The 25,395-nt window shown below is 34.8% G+C and overlaps 2 protein-coding genes across 7 annotated transcripts in view; both read left to right on the forward strand.

Annotated features, from left to right (window-relative positions):
- The first annotated feature begins 60 nt into the window (after positions 1 to 60).
- Positions 61 to 11,542, forward strand: LOC144843648 (putative divalent cation/proton antiporter TMEM165). Of its 3 annotated transcripts, none has more exons than XM_078700528.1 (7): positions 61 to 77; positions 1,878 to 2,053; positions 2,893 to 3,100; positions 3,513 to 3,688; positions 8,376 to 8,558; positions 8,647 to 8,752; positions 9,759 to 11,542. In XM_078700528.1, the coding sequence occupies exons 2-7, from the start codon at positions 1,925 to 1,927 to the stop codon at positions 9,827 to 9,829; spliced, it is 873 nt and encodes a 290-aa protein (XP_078556654.1). In that variant the 5' UTR covers positions 61 to 77; positions 1,878 to 1,924; the 3' UTR covers positions 9,830 to 11,542. The 3 variants fall into 3 exon arrangements, with proteins under 3 accessions (XP_078556654.1, XP_078556652.1, XP_078556653.1); XM_078700526.1 differs by having other exon boundaries at positions 2,887 to 3,100; positions 9,759 to 11,541; XM_078700527.1 differs by having other exon boundaries at positions 63 to 111; positions 2,887 to 3,100; positions 9,759 to 11,541.
- A 581-nt stretch (positions 11,543 to 12,123) lies between these two features.
- Positions 12,124 to 25,395, forward strand: part of LOC144843629 (protein furry homolog-like) — a 41,906-nt gene continuing 28,634 nt past the window's right edge. For all 4 annotated transcript variants that reach the window (XM_078700499.1, XM_078700500.1, XM_078700501.1 and 1 more), the window contains exons 1-21: positions 12,124 to 12,223; positions 12,574 to 12,675; positions 13,386 to 13,597; positions 14,411 to 14,464; positions 15,299 to 15,432; positions 15,555 to 15,585; positions 16,088 to 16,218; positions 16,450 to 16,795; positions 17,919 to 18,119; positions 18,646 to 18,942; positions 19,862 to 20,166; positions 20,708 to 20,848; positions 21,166 to 21,358; positions 21,749 to 21,913; positions 22,050 to 22,139; positions 22,409 to 22,683; positions 23,066 to 23,230; positions 23,986 to 24,171; positions 24,345 to 24,402; positions 24,660 to 24,751; positions 25,202 to 25,374. In XM_078700499.1, coding sequence (XP_078556625.1) covers positions 12,651 to 12,675; positions 13,386 to 13,597; positions 14,411 to 14,464; positions 15,299 to 15,432; positions 15,555 to 15,585; positions 16,088 to 16,218; positions 16,450 to 16,795; positions 17,919 to 18,119; positions 18,646 to 18,942; positions 19,862 to 20,166; positions 20,708 to 20,848; positions 21,166 to 21,358; positions 21,749 to 21,913; positions 22,050 to 22,139; positions 22,409 to 22,683; positions 23,066 to 23,230; positions 23,986 to 24,171; positions 24,345 to 24,402; positions 24,660 to 24,751; positions 25,202 to 25,374 — 3,274 coding nt within the window. In that variant the 5' untranslated portion in view covers positions 12,124 to 12,223; positions 12,574 to 12,650. The remainder of the gene's footprint in view (positions 12,224 to 12,573; positions 12,676 to 13,385; positions 13,598 to 14,410; positions 14,465 to 15,298; positions 15,433 to 15,554; positions 15,586 to 16,087; positions 16,219 to 16,449; positions 16,796 to 17,918; positions 18,120 to 18,645; positions 18,943 to 19,861; positions 20,167 to 20,707; positions 20,849 to 21,165; positions 21,359 to 21,748; positions 21,914 to 22,049; positions 22,140 to 22,408; positions 22,684 to 23,065; positions 23,231 to 23,985; positions 24,172 to 24,344; positions 24,403 to 24,659; positions 24,752 to 25,201; positions 25,375 to 25,395) is intronic.

The raw sequence follows: 25,395 nt of genomic DNA on the forward strand, positions 1-25,395 counted from the left end.
CATTGACCCTTATTATTTGTCTCTGTTGGCGCACCATATGCCAGAAATAACCTTGGGTGTCGTGTCACGTTTGTGAAGTAAATATAACGACTTCAAAGGCAACCTGATTTTGTACGTAAATATAGACTATATAGAATTTATATTTATGATTTAATTATTAATATATTATTAAGAAACGCATTTATTTTGATTATTTATAATTGCGTTATTGGAAGCTTACAAATAGGCCTTATTTATTAGCTAGGCTACTAGGCTAGCCGAGGCGCATCCGCCGCACACAACGAGCACAACAACCGGGACCACCGTTGTGTGGGTTTACGCCGTAAATGTTGGCAGGTATGCTAGGCCTCTAGGCCTATTTAGTACAGTATATGTGTTTTGGTGATCCTCTCTTCCTTTTTGCCTCTTTTCTAATTTATTGAATATAATTAATAGTAATCCTAATTACAGGTTTTTCAGGCTAAATATTATTGTTGGTGATCAAATTTTTGTTCAAAATGAATAATTATTAGGCCTATAGCCTATTATATTGATGTGACATTAAAATCATAAAAATGGCATATCCATTCAATTCAACCAGAAAATTAAAATTAAAGACCCCTTCCCTGCAATTTTGGACGTTTTTTGGAAAATAATACATATGTATCACTTTAAAAACATTAAACCATGTCATTTCTTGTCTTAAATGTATGTTTTATGGTAAATTATGATAAAAAGTGAGAAACAATGCACTACCTAAGTAGCTCGCGGCGATCGACCTCTTGTGGACGGTCTTAGGCCTAGCCTAGCTAGGCTTAGTTTTGTAGGCCTAGCTGGTAAACATCGGTAACGTACGAACATCGTACGCTAGCTATATACCTAGCCTGACGTTGTATAGTTGCTGCATTAATTGTCTTTCTATTTTTGCCAGACTCCGTTGATAAAAATTGGGGAAAACCCGGTATTTTCGCTGAAAAGTTAGGAGTCTTCCATTTGTTTTGGCCTCACGATCGATCGAAAAGTGGGCGAATTACAGGTGAAAAACAAAAATATCAATCCGCGCGCAATGCATTTTGGGATTTATAGCGGGCCGCTATAATTATTAGAATCGACTTATTTTTAACATTTTTAACAGTTTAAAGACGAAAAAAGTTATCGCAATAGGACCATATAGTATTATTTTTACATTAAATATAGTTTGTGATCTTAAATTAGATCTAAAAAACGTAGGGAAGGGGGCTTTAACTATTTTTTTCAGCAGGACATTATATCCTTTTTTGTCATTTTTCAGCTTGTCCCACTTTTTTTTGTAGTAAAATCTTTCACATGATATTCATGGGATTAAAATACATTTATGTTATAGTAATAATTAATATATAATTTTAAAAATAAATCACTTTTTTGTCCATTTAAACATTTTTATATGATAATTTAACCTGTTAAAAAAAGTATAACATGGCAAGAAAAGTATTAAAGTTATTAAATTATTGTTTAAAATTGTTGCTTGGGTAGAGAGGCTATGAACTCGGGGGAGGATTAATTACGATCATTGTCAAAACCTTCTTCAAGAGCGTAGAGCCAAAAATCAGTTTACCAGCAACAGTTAAATGCTCCACTAGTCTGAACAGTTTCAAGACCAACCTGAAGACGTCGCTATTCGCTGATGTACTTGCATGTTGCTAATTCACAAAGCACCATGAGCTCCACATGGGTTGGGGACACTGGCGCTATACAAGTTTTCATTTATTATTATTATTATTAAATATATCCTACCTTTTCACAAAAATGGATGAGATGAATGCAACAGTTTGGAAATAAGATATTTATAATGATGGCAATATACAGTATCTGTGTATTTATTCTGCACTAACTAACCTTTTTATTTTAATAATTTTCAGCACTGTAAAAAAGGTGTTTTTAAGCATTATACACTGCTTGAAGTTAAATGACGTCTTGTCATCTTTGCTTACTGGCCCTAGTAGGCCTTCTGAATATTGCCTGTTTATATGCAGAGTTAGCTCCGCAAGAGCCGGAAGAGGTTCACAATGTAGTGAATAAAGAAGACAAAATTGAGGTGAGTTTTTAGGCCTAGGCAGAATTTGATGATCACAGAGTCATCATGTACAGTGTATTGATGTTGGAAAGGCTGGCTATAGTGTTTTTCATTTACTGTTACTTTTTGATTTTTTAAATAATGTTACAGTGTTGTAGCCACGAGAAATAAGTGGTACAGTGATTGTACGAAACATGGACAGCTGCTCTGTGCGGCCACAAGGTTGTCAAAGGCCTCTTGTGAAAAATTGGTCAGGTTGAAACCTTACCAGTCGTACTGGGGGCTATGACTCTGTTTTGCCATTTTATTTTTTTTATAGTCATCTATATATAACTTATGAAAATGTTATGTAATTTGATGTTTTAATGTGTATGTTTTTATTTCCGTATTGGGCCTCTTCAAGTCAACTGTACTACCCTCTTAATTTAAAATATAAAAAAAAAAATTAAAAAAATAAATAAATAAAATAAAAAAACAAATAAATAATATATAAAAAAATAAATAAATGCAAAATAATTCTTTTGGTTTTGATAATCCATACTTTTTTAATCTTGCACTGAAAAGTGGTTCACTGAAAAAGAGGGGGTTCACCAAATGTTCAACCCATATGTTATTGATGCAACAAATAAATAAAATAAAAAAAGATGTTTTGTTTTTTACTACTGTTCTGAAGTATTGAAACATCAAGACATTCTTTACTTCACTCTTTCTAAAAATTACATGGTACCAAGCTTATTTAAATCATAGAGATATTATAGTGAACTGTAATATCTGTATGCTTAAATTCTAGCATTTCTTTGTCATGCAATAAATAATAAACAATTTGATATAACAATCTTACTACATCTTCAAAGTTTCAGAATGATGATAAAAATGATATAAAGAAGACGTCTGTGACGTCTAGTCTCGGATTTGTTCATGGCTTTCTAGCCTCACTATCGGTGATCATTGTCAGCGAGCTTGGCGATAAGACATTCTTCATTGCTGCCATCATGGCCATGAGGCATGCAAGGCTGACGGTTTTCAGTGGCGCCCTCTTAGCTCTTGCAATCATGACAATTCTATCAGGTAATTTAATTCTCATGTCTCCAATAATTGTGGGCGCCATTTCTCACTTTGATATAATGAATATAGTGATCTTCCACCTCAAAATTAATGATGCAATTTCTCCTGATTGTTTTAATATGAAAAAAAAACATCCCCATATTTACATACAGTATTACCTAAAATTTACATTGAAGGGAAAAAAGGATTTCCAAAATACATATCAGCATATGCCTGGCATATAAATACTGATGCTGAAGAATTTGTTTGAATAACACACAATTGTGGTTTGACCACATTTAGATTTATTTTTTCCATGATATTTTGAGATAGTCTCCTATCCAAGTCCTACCGGGCCCCGACGAGAACTGGTGTTTCAACATATATTATTATTTTCTCTTTATAAACTGTCTATCCTATTTGTTCCCCCTTATAGCATTTCTCGGTTTCGCTACCACTGTGATTCCAAGATCATTCACATATTACGCATCAACTGCTCTGTTTGCGATATTTGGTTTGAAAATGCTACGTGATGGATATAAAATGGCGCCTGATGAAGGGCAAGAGGAGTTCGAAGAGGTGCAAGCTGATCTTAAACGACGTGATGAAGAGGTGAGTAAAAACTAGTGATCAAAAATTATTAAGTGATTTATGCCACAAATTGTTTACTACAATAATGTATACATTTTTTAATTTATAATTAACAAGGCATTCACTACAATAATGCATATGATTAAAAAACAAAGCTTAATTGCATAAAGAGGTAAAAGAGTAAACAAATGCAGTTACTGCAGTAATTGTAGTAGAATTATGTTAGCATCATCCCTATGTTATTTGATTCATTGAATTACTAATGAATAGTTTTTTTTCCAGAAACTTTCACCAAATAAGTGGAAAGTATAAATGTTGCAACCAATCAGCATTTGTTTTTATTATTTCCAAGTTATTACAAACTTATTGTCCCAGGTTTCATGCGACAATACTGTACACCTCATTAGCATAAATAGATCATGATTGATTGATTGATTGATTTTATTTGATATTCATACATAAAAGTTAAAATATACAATGTATAAAAAGAATACCTGGATAACCCATTAAGTCGACAAAAAAGTAAACTTATTTCCAATGGGGTCCAATCCGTAATGACTGAAAAGTGAGTGGTTGGGCCTAGTACAATTATCGTTAAGTATGACTCAGTAAAAATGAAAAAACAAGAAAATACATACAAGACAAGAAAACATCAAAAAAACAATATTAAAAATAGCTTAATTAAACTGAAATACCAAGCTGTTCATTATTAAAATATTCTTTAAGTTTTATTTTGAAGGTTGCATTATTTTGTATTGATTTGAGTGAATTGGGGAGCCTGTTCCAGTCACGGATACCTAAGAAATAAAAAGTCGTATCATTAACGCCAGTAGCCTTAGGAGTGACAAAATTAAATGTTGTACCCCTGGTGAAATGGTTGTGATGATCAGAAATTAACAAAAAGTTATCCTTAAGGAAAGAAGGCGTATTAAAGTTATAACGAATTTTGTGAACATAATTTAATCTTAAAAACTTATTTCTGAGGCTGACATTAAGAAACCCAAGATCGGAAAGCTCTTTGGCACCTATGTGAGACCTCGGACCAACATTTAAAATGAAACGTGCCATCTTGTTTTGGGCAGTTTGTAATTTATGTTTAAGATTCTTATTGACACCGCCGTACCATGCCGAGGCAGAATAGTCAAATGTACATTGTATTAAAGCAGTGCTTAATAGTTTACGACATTTTTTATTCAAGCACGAACTTTGCCTATGTAAAAACTTCAACCTTGACTTAACTTTACTGATAACACTAGTTGCAATGATATCACATGATACATATTGGTCTAAATCAATACCTAAATATTTAACTTGCTTAGTACTTTTGATTCTACGGCCCATTAATTCTACAGAAAACTCTTTTACTTTGTTAAGCTTCGCTCTGCTACCAAAGATAATACTTTCGGTTTTGCCAACATGTAAAGATAATTTGTTTTCAGTTAACCAGTCCTGGCACTTAGTTAGGACAGTACTTAATTTATGAGCGATTTTGGTGGCATCGTGATGAGAATACAGAATCGTAGAATCATCAGCATAAAGCAATAATTGAACATCAGAATCAATACAAGAAGCAATATCATTTAAATAACATAGAAAAAGAATAGGGCCCAAGATGCTACCTTGCGGTACACCATGAGTAACTATAAGAGGTTCAGAGCAGGTACCATTCACACTGACAACTTGTGTGCGGTTAGCGAGATAAGATTGAAACCAGTCAGTACACTTAAAACCCATGCATTTTAGCTTGTTAATTAAAATCACATGATCGACGGTATCGAAAGCTTTTTGTAAGTCAATTAGAACCATTCCAGTAAGAAGGCCTTTGGACTTATTGTTTTTTAAACCGTCGATGAGATTTATGAGGTTGCTTTCAGTTGAATGGGCCTGCCGAAAACCGGATTGATAGGCATAAAGTATATTATTTTTGGAAAGATACCTTTCAACTTGTATAGCTACAGATTTTTCAAGAATCTTAGATACCGTAGGCAGAATACTAATCGGCCGATAATTCTCAACATTTGTTCTAGTATTTTTCTTAAATAGAGGGGTAACTTTAGCAATTTTAAGATCATGAGGAAAACAATTAGTTTTAAACGAAAGGTTAATGATATGAGCTATCGGTTCAGCCAAGATTATCGCACCGTCACGTAAGAATCTTGAGGGAATATTATCTAGACCGACGCTTTTGTTTACATTTAGGCTTTCGAGTTGAGTTTTAACAAATTCTATGGTAACAGGCTCTAGCTTAAACATTTTTCCTTTTAATTTAACGTAGTATTTAAGAAGATCGTTAGTGGACATGGTGAAAAGACCTATGCATTTTGGGAGTTTTTTGACGAGTGTTGACGCAACATTCGTGAAAAACTCATTAAAACGAGAGGCAACGCCTTTTGGACAGAAAGTTTGTTTACCATTGTCATCGAGAACGATTTTAGTGTTTGTTTTACATTTCTTCTCGTATCCGAGCTGTTTGAGGGTTTTCCATAATTTTTTAGGGTTGTCTTTATTTTCATCAATCTTATTGAGAAAATAATTAGATTTAGCTTTTTTGATCAGCCGCTGAGCTTTGTTCCTAGAGGCACAATAATATTTGTATATATCTAGATTAGATTTATCTTTCTTGAATTGTTTTAAAAGTGTGTCTCTTACTTTGATTTCATCGGCAATTTCGGAGGTAAACCAGGGTGCTATGTTTTGTTTAAGTCTAACTTTTTTTATTGGCGCTATTGAGTCGATCACCTTAATGATGATATCTTTAAGAGTTAACCACGCGATATTTACATCGACATTATTAGTGACAACAGACCAATCGATATCGTTAAGTGTTTCAAGATAGTTATTTACATTATAGTTTTTTAAAGATCGTAATTTTGCGGAGTTGTGTTCATTTTTATGAACATGAGACTTAGGTATTTTTCTAGTGCAATAAATAAGAAAATGGTCACTAAGGCCAATGTTAATTACTCCAGATTGCTTCACATTATTTTGTACATTAGTAACAATGTGGTCCAAACATGAGCTTTTTTCTTTTCCTATTCTAGTTATATCCTTAATAACATTACTAAAACCATTTCTTATAAGGCAATCATTATATCTTTGCGATACTGGATTAATATTTAAAGTACATATGTTAAAGTCACCAAGAATATAAATTTCACTACTCTCTTTGATTTTTGATACAGTTTCTTCAAAGTTGTTCTGAAATAAAGTTACATTCTGTTTTGGTGGGCGGTAGCATGTACCAATCACAATTTCCTTTGAACGAGGCAGATATATATTTATCCAAATTGCTTCAAAATCGTCGATATCCAGATCATTTCTACGTGTGAAGGCGCGTTCATTTTTTACGTAGATACAAACTCCACCACCAGACCGGTTTCTGTCCTTCCTGAGCGCTGTATATCCATCAATTTTGATCTCGTTATCGGTGATGGATTCGTCCAGCCACGACTCGCTGATGGATATAACAGTAGCTTTGGTCTTCGATGCGATGTGCCTTAGTTCAGACATTTTATTAACTAATGACCGCGCATTAAGGTGAATAAAATGTAGGCCTTTGTTAAACACGTTGAATTCCTCGCTTAAATGCTCGTAAATGTCTTCTGTACATGTATGTCCATCTTGTTGGGTTTCATTCACATTATTTGTGTCGGCAATAAATTCGTCATGAATATTAATGTCACTGATGCATTCATCATTCGGAAGCTGATTGAAGAGGCATTCTTGACATAACCAATTATCTTTCGAGTTCCGTTGCTTATCATATACAATTTTATTTATTCTTCCGCACTTGATATGGTAGTTACATTTACATTCAGTGCATTTCATTGCCCTGTGCGTTTTCGCAATCGGTTTTTTACAAATTGAACATGGGTTTCTGATTGGTCCTGGGTTCGGAGAAACGTCTCCAGCGATAATAATAAGTACCATCAGGAAACTTGGGTTTTTTAAGTTTAAGCGGCAAACTGGATACGGTTTAGAAGATCCGTACAATGTCCATAAGGGAGACATTATATTCAGGTTATCCGTATGTATCTTCGGTTGAATTGCCCAGCTATCATATATGCTGGAGTTTAACGTAGAAAAAATGTCTGAGTTTAACGTTGGGCGGCAGGTAAAGTTAATTCTCACTAGAAGGCATAAAATAATAAGAACATTTGTAGTAATCGCTGCCATTATTAAGAGTGATTTAATTACCTTATCAGTGGTTGAATGTCGTCCAGGAGCTTAGCAAAGTCAATCAAACAGGTAAACAAGTGTTGGTCAGCTGATTAAAACTTCCCGCCAAGCGCAACGAAGCAAATCAAATGTAAACAGGATAAAAACGGAATAAAAAAACACCAAAATACATCAAAAAACTGTACATATCCATATAAAACTTCTTTAAAAAGTATTTATGATGTCGTTGATACTTAGATCGAGGTGATCAATATTGCACTTAGGCTTAAAAACAGCAAAAAGTCGAGCTAGGCTTAGGATGAAATCACCGCCCAGACCGGGCACCTCTCCTTTGATCGTTGCCTGGGTCCGACTCGCCCTCGTCGTAGTATGGTCTTACGAGGATTAAAACTAGATAAAAACGATTAAAAATTTCAGATAAAATAGTTAAATGATATGATTTCTACTGTGAATGACGGAGTGGTTTCTCTTTATCGTGGTAAAAAGTTCCAATTATTATTATTCACCTAGATTTGTTTTTACTTTTCAGAGGGAAAAACAAACCCTGTCCGGTGTAACAGAAGATCCAGAGTCGGGAATCATCCGTGTACAGAGTCCCAAAAAATTATTAGGAATTTTTTCACCAATATTTTTACAAGCATTAACATTAACATTTTTAGCAGAATGGGGTGATAGATCACAGATAACTACAATAATTTTGGCAGCTAGGGAGGTAAGGAAATATTTTATTCTTTCATACATTGATAAATTCATCCATCAATTGAGTTCTTATTTATTCTGTGTTTTTCTTACACTTTCAGAATGTTTTTGGTGTTACGATAGGTGGAATTTTAGGACATGGTATATGCACAGCTCTTGCCGTTATAGGTGGTAGAATGATAGCACAAAGAATATCAGTAAAATCAGGTTAGTATCAAAAGAGTGTAAAGCTCTGTCTACACTATCAAACTTTATGTGAAAAAAATGTGAAAAAAGTGATGATGTCATATCAGTATCATATTTAGGCATATCACTACCATATTTGGGCACATCACATTTTTTTGTCACATATAATTTGATAGTGTAGACAGAGCTTAATAATAGGGCGTCTGTATACCAACCAACCACAAGAGTTGGGGTGACTTTCACAGGCGTAGGCTGGTTGCTGTCTGAATATAGTAAATGCACAACTAATCCCTGTACCACCACATACCCCTTCCCCTGGGCCTGACCTAAGGACATTTTGAAATATAGAGCTGCTAATTCCCTGGAAATGGCACTTATAATTTGAACTATGAAACAAAATATATAAGACTACCATGGCTGGAACTTATTATACTCCAAAATATGAGACAAAAAAGTCTCCGAGACCAGTTCTTTGGTTGGTGCTACGCTAAAAACTTTTGAAAAATAGAGCTGTTATGTCCTCACGTATACTTTGAAAATATCAGGCCAAGGCCTACATTTTTGCCTTTTTGTGCACCCTCCGCAATCCCAATCCCCCTCCCCCAGCCTACACCCCTGACTTTCTTCACTCTCATACATATCTCATTTTCACATTTATTGAATGTGTTGATCAGTCATATCTGGTTGTGTACTATATACCAATGCTCAACTTCGTATAATAGTAGCTGTAGCTTGGTGGTTAATGTGCTTGCCTCCCAATCCCAAGGTCCAGGGTTCAATCCTTACATATTGGCAGGGTTGTAACTCCCGACTTTTTCAACTCCACACCCTAAGCCTCAAATGAGACTTACCGTATTTATTTGAATAAATGCCAAGCTTTGAATAAACGCCTTCCTCTTTTAATAAACACAGTAGTTTATAAGCACAACAAATTTATTTCGTTTATCCATCCTGTAATTAGTGAGTGAGTTACTCGCTGTTTAAATGCGTATGAAAATAGCTCATATATGATTTCATCTTTTCACAGTAACTATTATAGGTGGGATTGTATTCCTGGTGTTTGCATTATCAGCGCTTTTCTTCAATCCGGACGATTAACTCAAGTTGCAATGTTGCTGTCAAGAACACATTCTACCATCTTATGAAAAACAAATGATTAAAGTTTGTTGTTTGTTGTTATATAAGTATTTGTATTGTACTTGTACATAGCAGATGTATTATCAATCAGATATCAGAAATATTTATTGTTACTTGACAATGTTTTACTACAATAAAATATTTCAAGAGAAACTGAAATTTTCTTGACCTATGACATGCTTCAGGAAGGTCAAATATTGGGTCACAGGGGCGATTCCAGGATTTTTTAAGGAGAGCCCTGATGTAAAATAATAATATTAATAGTCTGTCAAAAATATAAATTTTAGCTGTCAATGGGGAGCGCACAACCCAACCACTACCACCTGGATCTGCCCCTAGATCAAAGCATGCAAGTTTTTGGATTTGGAATATGTTTCCAACTTTTAAACTTGGTCAAGATGTATGTTCCATTGTCTTATTGGCAGTCAACAATTGAAAGTACTGTACTTGATTGCTTTGAATAATTGAAAGACAGGGTGCTACTGAAACCTTAACCCCTATTCAGGAGACATCCCTAGTAAGGGGACACTTTTCCATGAAACAATGTTTCAACAGTACAACTAGGGAACAACCCTATTGAAGGAAAAATACCCCTTAATTAATAGGGGCTCTGTAAATTCAAACATTTTTGTTGATTAAACAATGTTTTTTATAAAGATAGATAATAATAATTAAATTACTATTTAACTTTAGCAAGTAGCAAATACAGCATAACCCTCTTTTGGGATACCCCTATTCAAGGGACACCTCTATTCAAGGGACACCTATTCAGGAGACACCCCTATTCAAGGGACACCCCTATTCAAGGGACACCCTTATTCAAGGGACACCTCTCTTCAAGGGACACCCCTATTCAGGGAACACCACTATTCAGGGAATATTTTCATGTGAAATGAACTGGGGTCATAGATGTTTCAACACTTTGGTTGGCCATCATCAGGGAATACACCTGCCAATACAAGTGGTAACGGTAAACAGAAAGCTATAGAATCTATGTTATTTCTTAAGACCAGATTTACACAAAACTTAGAGCGAACAGGCAGTTTAGCTGAAAACTGTACTGCTTAGGATAGATATGCGGTTTTCTGCTTGCCCTTACCCCTCGTCTGTGTAAATTACAGTCTACTATAGTCTACTATATTAAATATATTTCTGTAATACTTTGAGATGTTTGTATTCGTTTTAAGTATTTTTTTTTTTTCTAAATACAGTAATTCAATTATAATCATAGAAATACTAATACAGAGTCATGTAGACTATAGCAAAGTGATGCCAACAGGGCAGATACTCAAAATGGCTGACACAATCTTAGAAAAATATTTATTTAATCTATAAAAATATTTTTAAATATTTTATTAATCATATATTTTGTTTAAATACAGTTTTTATAAATTAACTCTGTAGTTAATAGCAATAACATGAATAATTTGTTTGCTTTTTTTTGAGGAGGACCCCACCTTTTTCTCTTTTTTTTTTTTGCATTTTACATTTTATACCACAGAAAGGTAGCACATATTCTAAAATGTCCTACTACCGTAGACTAAAAGAGACTGTAAAAAAACTTTCATATTGAAGATTGAAGAACTATGGAGTAAATAAACATTATTTATGAATACATTAATAAAAAAAATACAATTTTCTCCATGGATGTATAATAATAAACGGATAACACTTTACATTGTAATTTAATAATAAAAAAAAATGATAATAGATTAAAATAATGTTTTTTTTTGTGTGTATGATTGACAAAATTTTTTTTTTTTTACTTTTGATTAGCAAGGCAATCTAACAACACAAACAATGTACATATTCTCCGTGGCGTGGTGTCTGTTATGAAGCATGGAACTGATCGTGTTGCAGCCACAGATAATTTATTTGATCTTTGGAACTCAGCATCCTGTTGTTAGATTGCCTTTTTAAGTAACTGCTGTTATTAAAGTGATGCTCACCAAATTTGGATAGTAGTAATAGTGTCTGTATTAACTCACACTGACATTAAATGTTAAAGATGAGAAAAAGAAACGCCAACCGAGATTCGAACCAGGAACTTAGTATGTGAATGCCTTGCTATTATTATGGATTTTATGGTGTTCTATGATTACGATAACACCAAAGATATAAAAATTAAAAACTGTTTCCTTTCATATCTTTGGGCCAGAACATCTGATGATACAACCGCTGCTCTGTAATTAAATATAGAGGGCGCCCTATAGGACAAAAACATCATTCATTAAAAAACTTAATCTCATGGAAAATGTCTTCCGTGATGTTTATGTTATGATTAATTGAATTCCAACAAATGTGAAACGTTCAAGGCTTTTTATTCAAGTATCATAGTTATATCTTTATATTCCAGTATGTATAATCGAATTTTATTTACAAATGATAAAGTCGTTGTTTAGTGAAGAAGTGTGATAAGCTAGGCCTAGCCACCAGGTCAGACTTGAGTTTTTGATCTTGTTTTGTTGGGACATATGACGGTATGTGTGGGTGTGAGTGAAGGACAGATAAGCCTAGGCCTAACCTAGCATCTGTCTGGGTTGTATTTAGCCTATCTAGTGGTGAAGTCTGGGCATGAATATCAAAAATATTTGGTGTAACAACAAGTAGGCCTAATGTTTTATTTTGTATTGTATTGTTGAATCTTTCATTTATTAGTGTAAATATTAAAGAATGAAATCAACATTTCTTTTTAAATAATTCAGTACTGGTCATCATATTAAAAACAAGAAAAATGTCTTTGACCAAAACATAGGCCTAATCAGTGTAAGAAGCCAATAAGATGTCAACAAAAAGTGACAAAACAGGTAACAGACTTAAGCTTTTGTGAAAATTGAAGAGTTTTATGCTAAATCATGAAGGCAGATGATTTTTAGCCATGGAGGTATTTTATACCTCCATGGCTAAATCATCTGCCTGAACTTTCGATTTTTAATGGTAGAAAATTGTTTGTTCATTGTTACAAAAATGTAACAATTAATTGATGGTGAATAGCTCACTTCAGTATTCTTTAATGCTCTGTCTACACTATCATACTAGTTTGACAAAAAAAAGTATAATGTGCCCAAATATGGTAGTGATACAGTATACCCAAATATGGTCGTGATATGACATCATGTCCATATATAATGTATGGGCACATCAAATTTTTTTGAAGTTTTGATAGTGTAGACAGAGCTTTAGCACAACATAGCAGTGTTGCCGTAGCATGCTTGCTTATAGATCCCACGAAGGTTTTAGGTTCTCATCCTGTAAATAAAAATCAAAGCACACATTCTCAACCATACTTAATTCCTTGGAAACTACATGGTATAATATACCTAAATTGCCTATCAGACAATGGTTTTTGGCTAAAATTAACCGTTTCTTTTGTCTTTTTAAAAGTGAAATAATTTTTTTTTTCTACAAAGTGAATAACTGTATTAAAACAAAATTCAAAGTCTGATTTTATTAATCTTTATTGTTTTTGGGAAACAATACATCTTTAAATTTGAAATTGACTTTTCTCAAATTATAGGCTCTACTATTAGCCTGGCAACGAGTACATCTTCTGACACTCTGTCATTGCCATGGATACTGGAGAGAGACCATCTAGAATCGTTTCCATCCACTGTTAGCATATCAATTGACACCAATGTTAAGCCAGGTCAATATGTGCTTCAAAGCTTGTTTGCAGAGTTCACCATTCAAGCGGAGAGAAAAATTGAAAAAGTTATGGGAGAATCCCTGGTAAGTGAGAGAATTTATATAGACAATTAGTATTAATTGACTATTAATTTAGCTTTATATGTTGTTTAATGCATGATAGGTTGTTTCTATGTTAATTCTTGTTTTAGATGTGACTTTGACTTCACTTGTTTGGTCTTCATGTTAATTTCAGAAGTTTACTTTCTTGTTCTGTATTGTAGAGTTGATTTTTGTAAACATTCTTATTTCCAGACTTCCAATATAATTATCTTATTTGTACCACTGATGTTGATATTTTTTATTACTATTACTCCGTTCCATAATTTTACATCACATTTGTAAAGGAATTTATATTTAGTTTTGTATTATTGAATATTGTATAATTTATTTATTATAATTGTAGCTAAGTTTCTACCTGCCTGTAAGTCGAAGACTTGCTGTTGGTGTGGAGAATTGAAATAAATTAATTAAAAGGCTAATCAATCGAATGGATTGTCTTAAAACGAAAATACACAGCTTTTATGAGTTAGTAGTGAAGAGTGAAATTTCACTCTTCACTCTTTCACTGGAAAGGATTCCCTAGAAAGGCAAAAAAAAAAAAAACACCAAAAAATCCAAAAAAATTCTTACTTCCCAGAAACACAACAAGTACTTATTCGACCAAATAATTGTTTTCTAACTTAGAAATACATTTAGATTGACTTTGTTGTATTGTGAATCTGTCTTCCTTTGGCAAGATAAGATATTAAAATAAATTTAAAAGCACTAATAGATATTCAACTATGGTTTATTACTGATACTGTACTTCAGTTGTACATGTGTACATTAACAACTAATTTGTATTTTCATGAACAGGAAAGTCCCCTGGCTAAGTCACTACAGAGAAGAGAAGACCCACAGTTTGATCAGGTAACGCAATTTTGTACAAAAAATAAGTTTTTCATGTGTTTCAATTTATTTATAATCTAATAAGGAAAAATACCCTGTTCATTAATCTCCTTATTATGTGACCCTATCAGACACGGTTGAATCGGAACATAATTTCAAAATGTAGTGAATAGAGATAACAGGTCACTTCTGCCAAAGTGGATGTGATTGAACTATTGGCATTTTCTGTAGCAGATTATTAACTTTGTAAAGTAAATGCTCAATTGGTCAGGACAGACATGTTCCTCTCTGTAGTCAGAGGTGAAAATTATATGTGCTTTGTGGTTTATTGCTTTGCAATTAACAAACAATAGCATACCATGTTATTGTTAAATTCATTTGCAGTTCACTGTTAATTTGAATACAAAAGGCAAAGAAAGTCTTTTGTCCTCTATTGTCAAAAGAATGGAGCCATATGATAAATGTTTGATAGGAAGTTAGATCTTTATTTTTAAAAAAAAGTGACAATTATCAATTCTATATTTGCTGGAAAAACAAATGTAAGAGAATATTTATATAAATTTAAGTGTTTTTCAATTTAATTTTTTAATTAAATTAAATATTCATATGTTTCCAGACCGAACTATAAGATAAACAAAACATTTTTACCATCTATGCTGTAAGAGTCAATTTAAGGTCAACCTGGAACCCATGTTTATGTGTGGCTTTTGTTCCCATACAGTATGTACAATGTAGGACATAACTGTATTCTATCTTTTGCATTGCATTTTCTAACATTTTCTGGTGGCGTATGCTGGGCCTGGTGAACCCCTTAAAAGTGATTATGACTTTAACATTTAGTATTTTTGTCACCAGTTGCTGAGTTCTTTGAGTGCAGTTGCTGAACACTGTCTGCCATCCTTACTCAAGACACTCTTTGAATGGTATGACCTGCAAAATGAAGATGACACCTCCGGTCAAAAACAGAAAACTAAGAACCAAACAAAAGGGTGAGTAATTGAATCACTGTAACAGAAGTTTGTGGAATACAAATTAAAATATGCTCCCATCACACCCCACCCCCTTCCCCAAATAGAATAGACTAATCATAGTTGTTTGTTTTCTTTTTTAGAGAAAAGGATTTTCTGTCGGAAAGGCGAGATGTAAGTTGAATTGGAAGTCTGTTTTTCTGCTCTAGTTAACAATTCAAAGGATTGATTCTACTGTATAAAGGATACATATTTTTGTATTAATACTGCCTTTTTGAGTGGGTTTGCCGTATGTTATTCTGACGACGATAATCAATCTAAATAATAAAGAAACACACACTACGATCTGCTAAATGGTTCTCTGGTCTTTAATTATCCATTCAGCTTCAATAGAGTACACAATAATAACGATGTATTGCCTACTTAAGATTCACCAGAGATGACATATTTCCAAGTTTTAGCTAATTTTAGTCATTAATGATAATATAGGTTTGTAATCTTTGGAGATTGAAGCCTGACTGACTACCATGTGGGTTTCTCCTTTCTAATGTTTCCCATCTCTACTCACCAATCAGCAGTCTCACAATAAGACTGTTCCATAAATAAAGAAAGGGGTGTGAAAAGCTTCCATAGGGGTATCGCTACAATACATTATAATATTATTATTTCTTTGTAGCTTGCAGTGGATTTCCTATTTTGTTTAGTATTGATTGAAGTTTTGAAGCAACTACCGGTTCACCCTGTACCAGATGAGATGGTGCTTCACATAGAAACACTTGCATTTAAACATTTTAAACATCGAGAAGTGTAAGTTATTAATTGATATTTGCTGTAACTATTACAATTTAAAAAATTCGCCTTCTGACAATCCCATAGGTTAAGCCTTATCGTTTATGAGGATAAGCCTATTCAAATAACTAATGTGCTTACTGGTAAAGATTTCCTTCCCAGTACAATTTTTGTCATTTTGATTCCATTTTCCTATGTTTATAAAAATATAAATTCCTAATGAAATTTATTTGTTGTTATTCATATTAGGTTACAAGCTGGACCAAATGCAGAGAATTTTCACATAATCGCAGACTTGTACGCTGAAGTTCTTGGGGTTGTTGCGCAAACACGATACATGTCCATCCGTAAACGTTTCCTGTCCGAGTTAAAAGAGCTACGGTCAGAGCCGCAGAACGTGCAGACAACGCAGAGTATTATCAGTTTAATTATGGGAATGAAATTCTACCGAGTAAAAATGGTAACGATGGACGACTTTGAGGCCTCTTGCAAGTTACTCCACGACTGTGCAAATTATTTTCTTGACGTGAAAGATAAGGACATAAAGCATGCCCTCGCTGGTCTCTTAGTTGAGATACTTATTCCTGTCGCTGCGGTAAGTACTGTAGAACCCCTCATTTGAGACACCCCTATTCAGGAGGCACCCTTTAAAAGGGAAACTTCTGATCAAGAAGCAATATGTGTTTTATCATTAAGGCCAAACCCTATTCAGGGAACACCCTTTTAAATGGGCCACTTTCCTCTCAAATGATCTAGGGGCAATATATGTTTTATTATTACAGTCAACCCCTATTCAAGGGACACCCTTTTTAAAGGGACACTTTCCTGTGAAATGATCAAGGGGCAATATATGTGTTATTACAGCCAACCCCTATTCAGGGGGACAACCTTTTAAAGGGGACACTTTCCTGTGAAATGATCAAGGGCAATATATGTGTTATTACAGCCAACCCCTATTCAGGGGACAACCTTTTAAAGGGGACACTTTCCTGTGAAATGATCAAGGGCAATATATGTGTCATTACAGCCAACCCCTATTCAGGGGACACCCTTTTAAAGGGGACACTTTCCTGTGAAATGATCAAGGGCAATATATGTGTCATTACAGCCAACCCCTATTCAGGGGACAACCTTTTAAAGGGGACACTTTCCTGTGAAATGATCAAGGGCATTATATGTCATTACAGCCAACCCCTATTCAGGGGACACCCTTTTAAAGGGGACACTTTCCTGTGAAATGATCAAGGGCAATATATGTGTCATTACAGCCAACCCCTATTCAGGGGACACCCTTTTTAAAGGGACACTTTCCTGTGAAATGATCAAGGGCAATATATGTGTCATTACAGCCAACCCCTATTCAGGGGACACCCTTTTAAAGGGGACACTTTCCTGTGAAATGATCAAGGGCAATATATGTGTCATTACAGCCAATCCCTATTCAGGGGACACCCTTTTTAAAGGGACACTTTCCTGTGAAATGATCAAGGGGCAATATATGTGTTATTACAGCCAACCCCTATTCAGGGGACAACCTTTTAAAGGGGACACTTTCCTGTGAAATGATCAAGGGCAATATATGTGTCATTACAGCCAATGCAAAGGACACCAATAAGGGACCACTTTGATAAATCACAAAAATTCCCCTTTAATAGGTTTCTACTGTATCTATTTACCAATGCACTAGTTTGGTTTAATGTTCATATTTTCTTTTCCAGTGTGTCAAACATGAAGTGAACATCCCAGTGCTGAAAAGTTTTGTAGAAAAGCTCTACCAAACAGTTCTTGATCAGTGCGGAAAGAAAAAGCACTCGTTGGCATACTTCCCACTAGTCACATGCCTGCTGTGTGTTAGTCAGAAACAGTTCTTCCTTTCCAACTGGCATTTTTTCTTAACCATCTGCCTCTCAAATTTAAAGGTAAAGCTCTGTCTACACTATCAAACAAGTTTGACAAAAAAGTGTGATGTGCCCAAATATGGTAGTGATATGCCCAAATAAGATAATTATATGACATCATGTGACATCATTTTTGTCACATTAAGTTTGATAGTGTAGACGGAGCTTAGGATATGGATTTTAAAAATAAGAAACCCAATCCTGAACAATTTTCAGTTTGTGTACTCCCCAAGTACCCACATTATGATATACGAAATATAAAGATAACTTAAACATATACAAGAGGGTTTAAATTCATTTCATTTTATAATTGTTAGGCCCTGAGCATCTCATATTAAATATTGGATCTGTCTCCACTGAATTCATATCGCAGAAAATGTAATGGATCCCTAATATACAGGGGTTTTTTTGAGAAATTCATATATTGGAGTGTTGTGCTAAATGGCACATTTATAAACAACTAGGAAAGACACCCACCCAAATGTGATTCCAACGCCCCCACCCGGTTTTCAAACACGGTAAAACAATTATGTGTTCTTTTTTTCAGCATCAAAAAGAAGCCAAGATGTCCCGTGTTGCTCTGGAATCCTTGTACCGTTTACTCTGGGTGTACATGATACGAATTAAATGCGAAAGCAACAACACAACTCATATGCGATTGCAGAGTATAGTCAACAGCCTGTTCCCGAAAGGTTCCCGCAACATTGTGCCGCGTGACACGCCACTTTTCATCTTCGTCAAAATTATTCAATTTATTGCTCAAGAGAAACTTGATTTTGCCGTTAGGGATGTCATCTTTGATTTGGTTGGAGTTGTTCCTAAATGGAAAGTAATCTGTCCGGAGGTTAGTAGGCAGGTCTCACAACCTTACGAATACGATAACGAAAACGGATACGGATCCCATTTCATATTGTAAAGCGTATTTGTGTTGACGAATATCAGCAGTCATATTCGTAACTACAAAATGAGTATAGTTTTGGATCTATTTTGCACATTTTGCATTTGAATAAGATTCATGTTTATAATATAATTATAGATTTATTGAAAGCAATTTTCTAAAATGCCAGGTCAATTTTGATAAATAGCAGTTTTGAAAGTCCTCACTCGCTTTGATGTTACGCTAGGCCTAGGCAGCATGTCAAATTTACCGCAGTCATATTTTGGAAGGTGCCCTCAATATATCATTATCATGCGAAACAGATCTTTACTGGCTTATGAAAACGAATACGTGTGGATGACGTATCCGTTTTCGTTAATGTATTCGTAGCGTTGCGAAACCTCCCTAATATCATAATGATTTATATATCCATGCTGTTGTTTAGATCAAAGTACATGTGATAACAGTCCTGGAAGTAGGGCTGATTGAATTTGACAGTCTTGACTAAGCCAATAGCTTGTCGCATAGAGTTAAAATAGCATTGGGTATAAGGTTACTATCGTACAATTGACAGTGGGTAAAAGGCAAAATGATTCCCAGGAAAGTTGTTACCATTTCTTGAAAATGAGATAGATGAACAGTTTATGATTGTGCCCAAAGCATATTATTCAACTGTATAGGTTTCTTGTGTTTTGGTAAAACCACTGGCATTTGTTTGATCCATATTATTAATGTCTATTTCATGCCTAGCTTACCTGGATAAACTGACCTTTCTCCTCAACGACCGAGATATAACTTGAAAAGTAGAAATTTTGTCAATTGAGCATATTCTCTTCTGCATTAAATCTTCAAATTTGAATAAATTTTTTTTCTAATAATTTTTCAGAGAATGAACATAGGACTGAGAGCATTTCTTGTAATCGCTGATAGCCGACAACAAAATGACGGCACACCACCTATGCCTGCCGCAACAAGTGTCATGCCGTCGGGTAACACGCTACGTGTAAAGAAAACGTTTCTCAGTAAGCAACTTACCGAAGAGGCTGCCAAATCAATAGGGATGATAGCTTACTACCCAGTAGTTTGCAAAGCCCTCAACTCAATATTGCAGATGTTGAATAGGGAAGTTGGGCGCCCTCTATTGATGACTAATGTGCAATGTGTAAGCAAGGAATCTGATGATGTTATGACGTAAGTACTATTTTTGTTTTACTAGGAAGAGTTATATTCAGATGTAGTACAGTAGTCTTTTTATCTCGTTTCACTAGAAGAAATGCTGTCATGGCAACACGATGCTTAACAGGTCTATGATCCATAAAATTTGAAGGGCCTGCGATATTTTTTATTCGGTCCAATTTCCACTAATTTAAATCATCAATTTGTGGCCATGCTGCTCCATTCAGTATCAGAGAGTACTATTTTTGTTTTACTAAGAAGAGAGTACAGTAGTCTTTTTATCTGGCTTCACTAGAAGAAATGCTGTCAACTGCTGGCAACACAATGCTTGACAGGTCTATGATCCATACAATCTGAATGGCCTGCCATTTGTGGCCACTCCATTCAGTATCAGAGAGACACTGGTTAGCTCTCTAGTTGACCATATCTCAAGTACCATCTTGATTTTGGATCAGTTGACACGAAATTTGGTCAGTCTGCATAATAACTAATACCATAAAGTTTTGGTACCCTTGTGAAAAGGCATTTTGAAAAAAAAAATGTTTTATTATTCCAGTGGTGAGCGTAAACTAAAGATTGAACTTTTCCGGACATGTGTAGCAGCCATTCCCAGACTGATTCCTGAAGGACTGACCCGGACAGCTCTACTAGAAATGTTGTCATGGCTTACTGTCCATCGAGATGAAGAACTTCGTGGGTATGTTTATAAAAGAATGTAATATATATAATATTAGGAAAGATTCAAATGTATTTTAACACCTTCCCAATCATTACTCCTACTTTCCCCACCATTCAAACCCTAACCCTATCTCCCTGGGTGATTCAAAAGTTTAAAAACTTTCCCAGTACAATTCTGTATTTCCATACCCTGAAATGTAATTATCTTAATAAAAATAGCAACTGATATATTTGGAAAATTAAAAAAAACAAAGTAGAAAAAAGTAAAAACAAGTAGATGCTTTTTTGCATAAATATTATTATATTTATATACAAATTACGTTGTACTTTTTCTAGGCTAGCATTCACAGCGTTACAGAACATGATGATGGATCTGCTAGAGTGGCGGGAGGAAGTCTTACATTGCTTTGTGCAGTTTGTCCTTACAGAGGTTCTTGATACCTTCCCACTGATTCTGGAGAACTCTCTCAAAATGCTGGTACAGCTTCTGACACAGTGGAAGTTATCAGAGCAGGGAAAAGAGGAAAAGGTATTCATTAGAATTACCCAGGGGATGGTTTTTACCATGTCATCATTAAGGTTACTTTTTTACTGGGCCAAAGAGCCATTAAATAAGTTTTTTTACTGGCCCAGATTAAATTTTACTGGCCCAGATGTAATAGTTTTACAACAAACCACATGATTGTTATATAAAACTGTAATTTCTCACGACATCTTTTGTAAAAAATTGACTTCTACTAAGCACAGCCTTGACTTTGATTTAAATAATACACATACAGTAGAACCCCTATTAAGGGGACACCTTCAGGACTCCACAAATATTGGTTTGGCTGTATTGCACCGTCCTTCAACTGTACTTTTGTTTGATTGGTTTCTCATTCTCAAATGTATGTTTCTTTTTTGTTTTTTTTTTGGACAGACGCCTAGGGCACCATATGAACGAAACCCCTTTGCAAACACTCTTAATATGATAGAAGGATTCTCATTGGTGTTTCTGTGTAGCTGTCGACCAATCACACGCCGTTTAGCGGTGGTTCTTCTAAAAGAAGTTCGATTACTTTTTGGTATATTGGGTTATTCAAGGGTAAGAATTCTGTACATTTTGTAATTCTTCTACATTGAAACAAAAAAATGATGTTATTAAAAAATTTAATGCAGTAAAAACTGTAGTTACTGCAGTAGAATAGTGTTGACATGATCTATTTCACTTTATTTTTAAGGTTGATGATGATGCTGTGATTGATACGATAGATAGAGCATGTCCTTTGATTGTTGAAGGATTTCTAAATCAACTACCACCAGCTGAGAGAGTAAGTCTTTTTTTAATCATATATATATGTAGCAGCAGATTCTGGTGCTGTTTAAATAATGCTAACTAACAGTAGAACCCCTAGTCAGGTGACAACTTTGTGTTCTTTAATAGTGTAAAAACGTATATTATAGTGTCCCCAGAATAGGAGTGTCCTATATATTCATTTACACAGCTTCTTACAATATCAACTTTTAAATATAGTTTAACCTTTCCAAAAGTGTGTACATATACATATTTATTTTAAAATTTTTAATTTTATTTTCTTAGGCAGCTATCATAGCCACACCGAGCATCGATCTCCACTGGCTTGTTGAACGTTCAATTACCACATGGTCTGGTAGCTCGTACGAGACCACACCCAACGACACCTTAAACAAGGCCTTAGCCTCGCATGGTATGGGTGGATTTAACCCATGGATTATGTGTTTAGCTAACTTTTTTGCTAGTGACTACCTACCACATTTCTGTCCTACTGCTGTGTACAACGCCTGGCCATTTGTTTACTATCGACTGAGTAAACTTTATGCTCATATAGATCCCAGGTTAGTGTTGTATTCCTTTTGATACTTTTTACTTGAAAGATGATAAATACTGTATATAGTTTATATATGACAAGAATGAATAAATGTATTCGTAAATATCATTACACATTGATCGGCCGAGTGGTTAAGGCAGGGTCACTGCAAACCAGCCATAATATCGCACATGTTCAAAGAAATCAATCATAGTTTTAGTCGCAGAACATGTCTTCTTAAGTAATGGCTTTAAGGTGGTCCAGTGTACATATTGGCTCATGTGTACTTAAAAAGAACATGAAGCGTCTTTTAAAAAAGTGAGACACAAGCAAATACAAATTGATTAAAAGCAAGCAACAGACTTATTACGACTGTTTAATATCACTTTAAATTCATTTCTATTTGTTAGTGCACCATCCGATAGTCGAATATCAATTCGATCAAAAAAGACCATTACAATGATGGATGGCAACTTAGCTCTTTGGAGGAACTACCTGGTAATGGCATGTAGCTGTGCTCCACCTAGCACTGGCTACCAGACCCCAAGGAGATGTCTCTCACCAGAACCAACAGGGTATGAAGATTTGATGAGAATTCTGTATATTGTAAATTTCTATTAAAAGTTCTATTAAATAACTAGCACAGATGGCAATACAAAACAGCATAACAGGAATGACTATATGTAATTAGTGTGTAGTTTCTGTTGAGACCATGTGTAGTTTCTGATCTGACCATGTGTAGTTTCTGATGAGATGATTTCTAGTTTCTGATGAAACAATTTATAGATTCTGATGAGACTGGTGTAGTTTCTTATGTGACCATGTGTAGTTTCTTATATGATTTGACCATGTGTAGTTTCTTATGAGACCACAAGTAGTTTCTGATGAGACCATGTGTAGTTTCTGATGTGACCATGTGTAGTTTCTGATGAGACCATGTGTACATTCTTATGAGACCACAAGGAGTTTCTTATGAGAGCATGTGTAGTTTCTGATGAAATCATGTGCAATTTCTGATACGACCAGGTGTAGCTTCCGATAAGACCACATGCAGTTACTACACATCAGGTTCTGATGAGACCATGAATAGTTTATGATGATACTTTGCATAGTTTCTGATGAGACCATGCATAATTTCATGAGACTTTGCATAGTTTCTGATGAGACCATGTGTAGTTTCATGAGACTTTTTATAGTTTCTGATGAGACCATGTGAAGTTTCGTGAGACTTTTCATAGTTTCTGATGAGACCATGTGTAGTTTTGTGAGATGGTATGTAGTTTTAATATGCAAATAAAGATGCAGATATTATTTAAATTTAAATCTACAGGTACTCGCCCCCAGACAACTCCTCACCACCTGATAGGCAGGACCTTAGAATGGCAACATTGATTGGCAATAACTCTGCCAGTACACTGTTCAACAAGTTCCTTGTGCCACATTTACGATGTGAGAACACAGATATTCGGGAAGCTGTTGTGAATGGCCTAGGATGGACCAATGCATATGCTTTCAGGTAATAATTTGTTTGAGACACTATATATTTTGAGCATATATTGGTAAATAAAATACTGGTGGAAACCGGCCTAGAACCCCTTAAATTGACTTGCTGCCAGGAGCCATTTTATTACTGGACAGACTGTTAACCAATCACAGAAACTTAACCTCTTTAATTTGTTTTTTATGCAGGGACTTGATGGATGAACTACAGCCATTAATTCGAGATGCTATTGAAAGAAAACAAGAGGTAATCATACATGCACATAGTAGTACATTACATTTTCTGTTTAAAACAAACCTGGCATAAAATGTTATTCACAAGCAGATTGAGCGATTAATTGAACAATCTTGGAGTCACCTACCGATCCATGTCAGGATTTTTTTTCTCAATAAATTTGTGTAGAGCACCTTGTGTTTGTTCTGTGAAATGAATTTTCACCTTTCCATATAACAGTGACTTTTGGCACTCCTTGGCTTAAAATAAAATAAACATTTTTTTTGCAGAACATGCGTCGTAGAAGAAGGAGAGACTTCCTGAGAGTGCATCTCATACGTGTGTTAGAGCTTCTAGCAGAACATGGCGTTTTTAAAGAAAGGTACACTATATATATAAAATATAGCATAAGTATAGTTGTGTGTGGTGCAGTGTGTTGGACTACTGATCTTGAGATCATGGGTTCAAATCTAACGCTGGTCGCATTGCTTGTATCCTTAGGCAAGACACTTCACTTACGTTTGCCTCTCCCACCAAGATGTACAAATGTGTAACTGGTAAGGTCAATACATAAACTTTATGATTACTAGCTGCATTATGGAAGTATGTTTCCATAGGTGTTTGATCCAAAATTGACTGGGGTAATAATATGTACAGCGTTTAGAGGGTTCACAACATTAGCTGCTTTATGAAATTCAGGATATTATTGTTATTATTAGTGGAGCTGTAGCTTGGTGGTTATGCTTGCCTTCCAATCCCAAAGTGATACAGTATTTGTTAAACTGAGATTGTATTGTTTAAAAACCAAATGTATCTTGTAATTTCTTTGTAGTTTTGTTAGAGGAATGAATAAAGATGCCCAATCATTGAACACCATCTTTGTGGAATACATTGATGGAATGAGGATGTTTCTGGAAGGCGAGGGGGACAAAGATTCCCCCACCTTACAAGAGATCAGACTTCATTTTAGTGGTTTTATTCATAAACTCATCAGAAGCATGCCAGGTAAGACTTGACCTTAACTCC

Source organism: Antedon bifida, chromosome 5 (genome assembly GCF_963402885.1).
Source record: "Antedon bifida chromosome 5, ecAntBifi1.1, whole genome shotgun sequence".
NCBI lineage: Eukaryota > Metazoa > Echinodermata > Crinoidea > Comatulida > Antedonidae > Antedon > Antedon bifida.

Excerpts from the sequence above, each read along its gene's own strand:
- LOC144843648 (XM_078700526.1), top strand. The coding sequence starts at position 1,925 with ATGACGTCTTGTCATCTTTGCTTACTGGCCCTAGTAGGCCTTCTGAAT. Across the intron at positions 3,689-8,375 it reads TTAAACGACGTGATGAAGAG|AGGGAAAAACAAACCCTGTC; the intron begins GTGAGTAAAAAC and ends TTTACTTTTCAG. Across the intron at positions 8,559-8,646 it reads TAATTTTGGCAGCTAGGGAG|AATGTTTTTGGTGTTACGAT; the intron begins GTAAGGAAATAT and ends TTACACTTTCAG.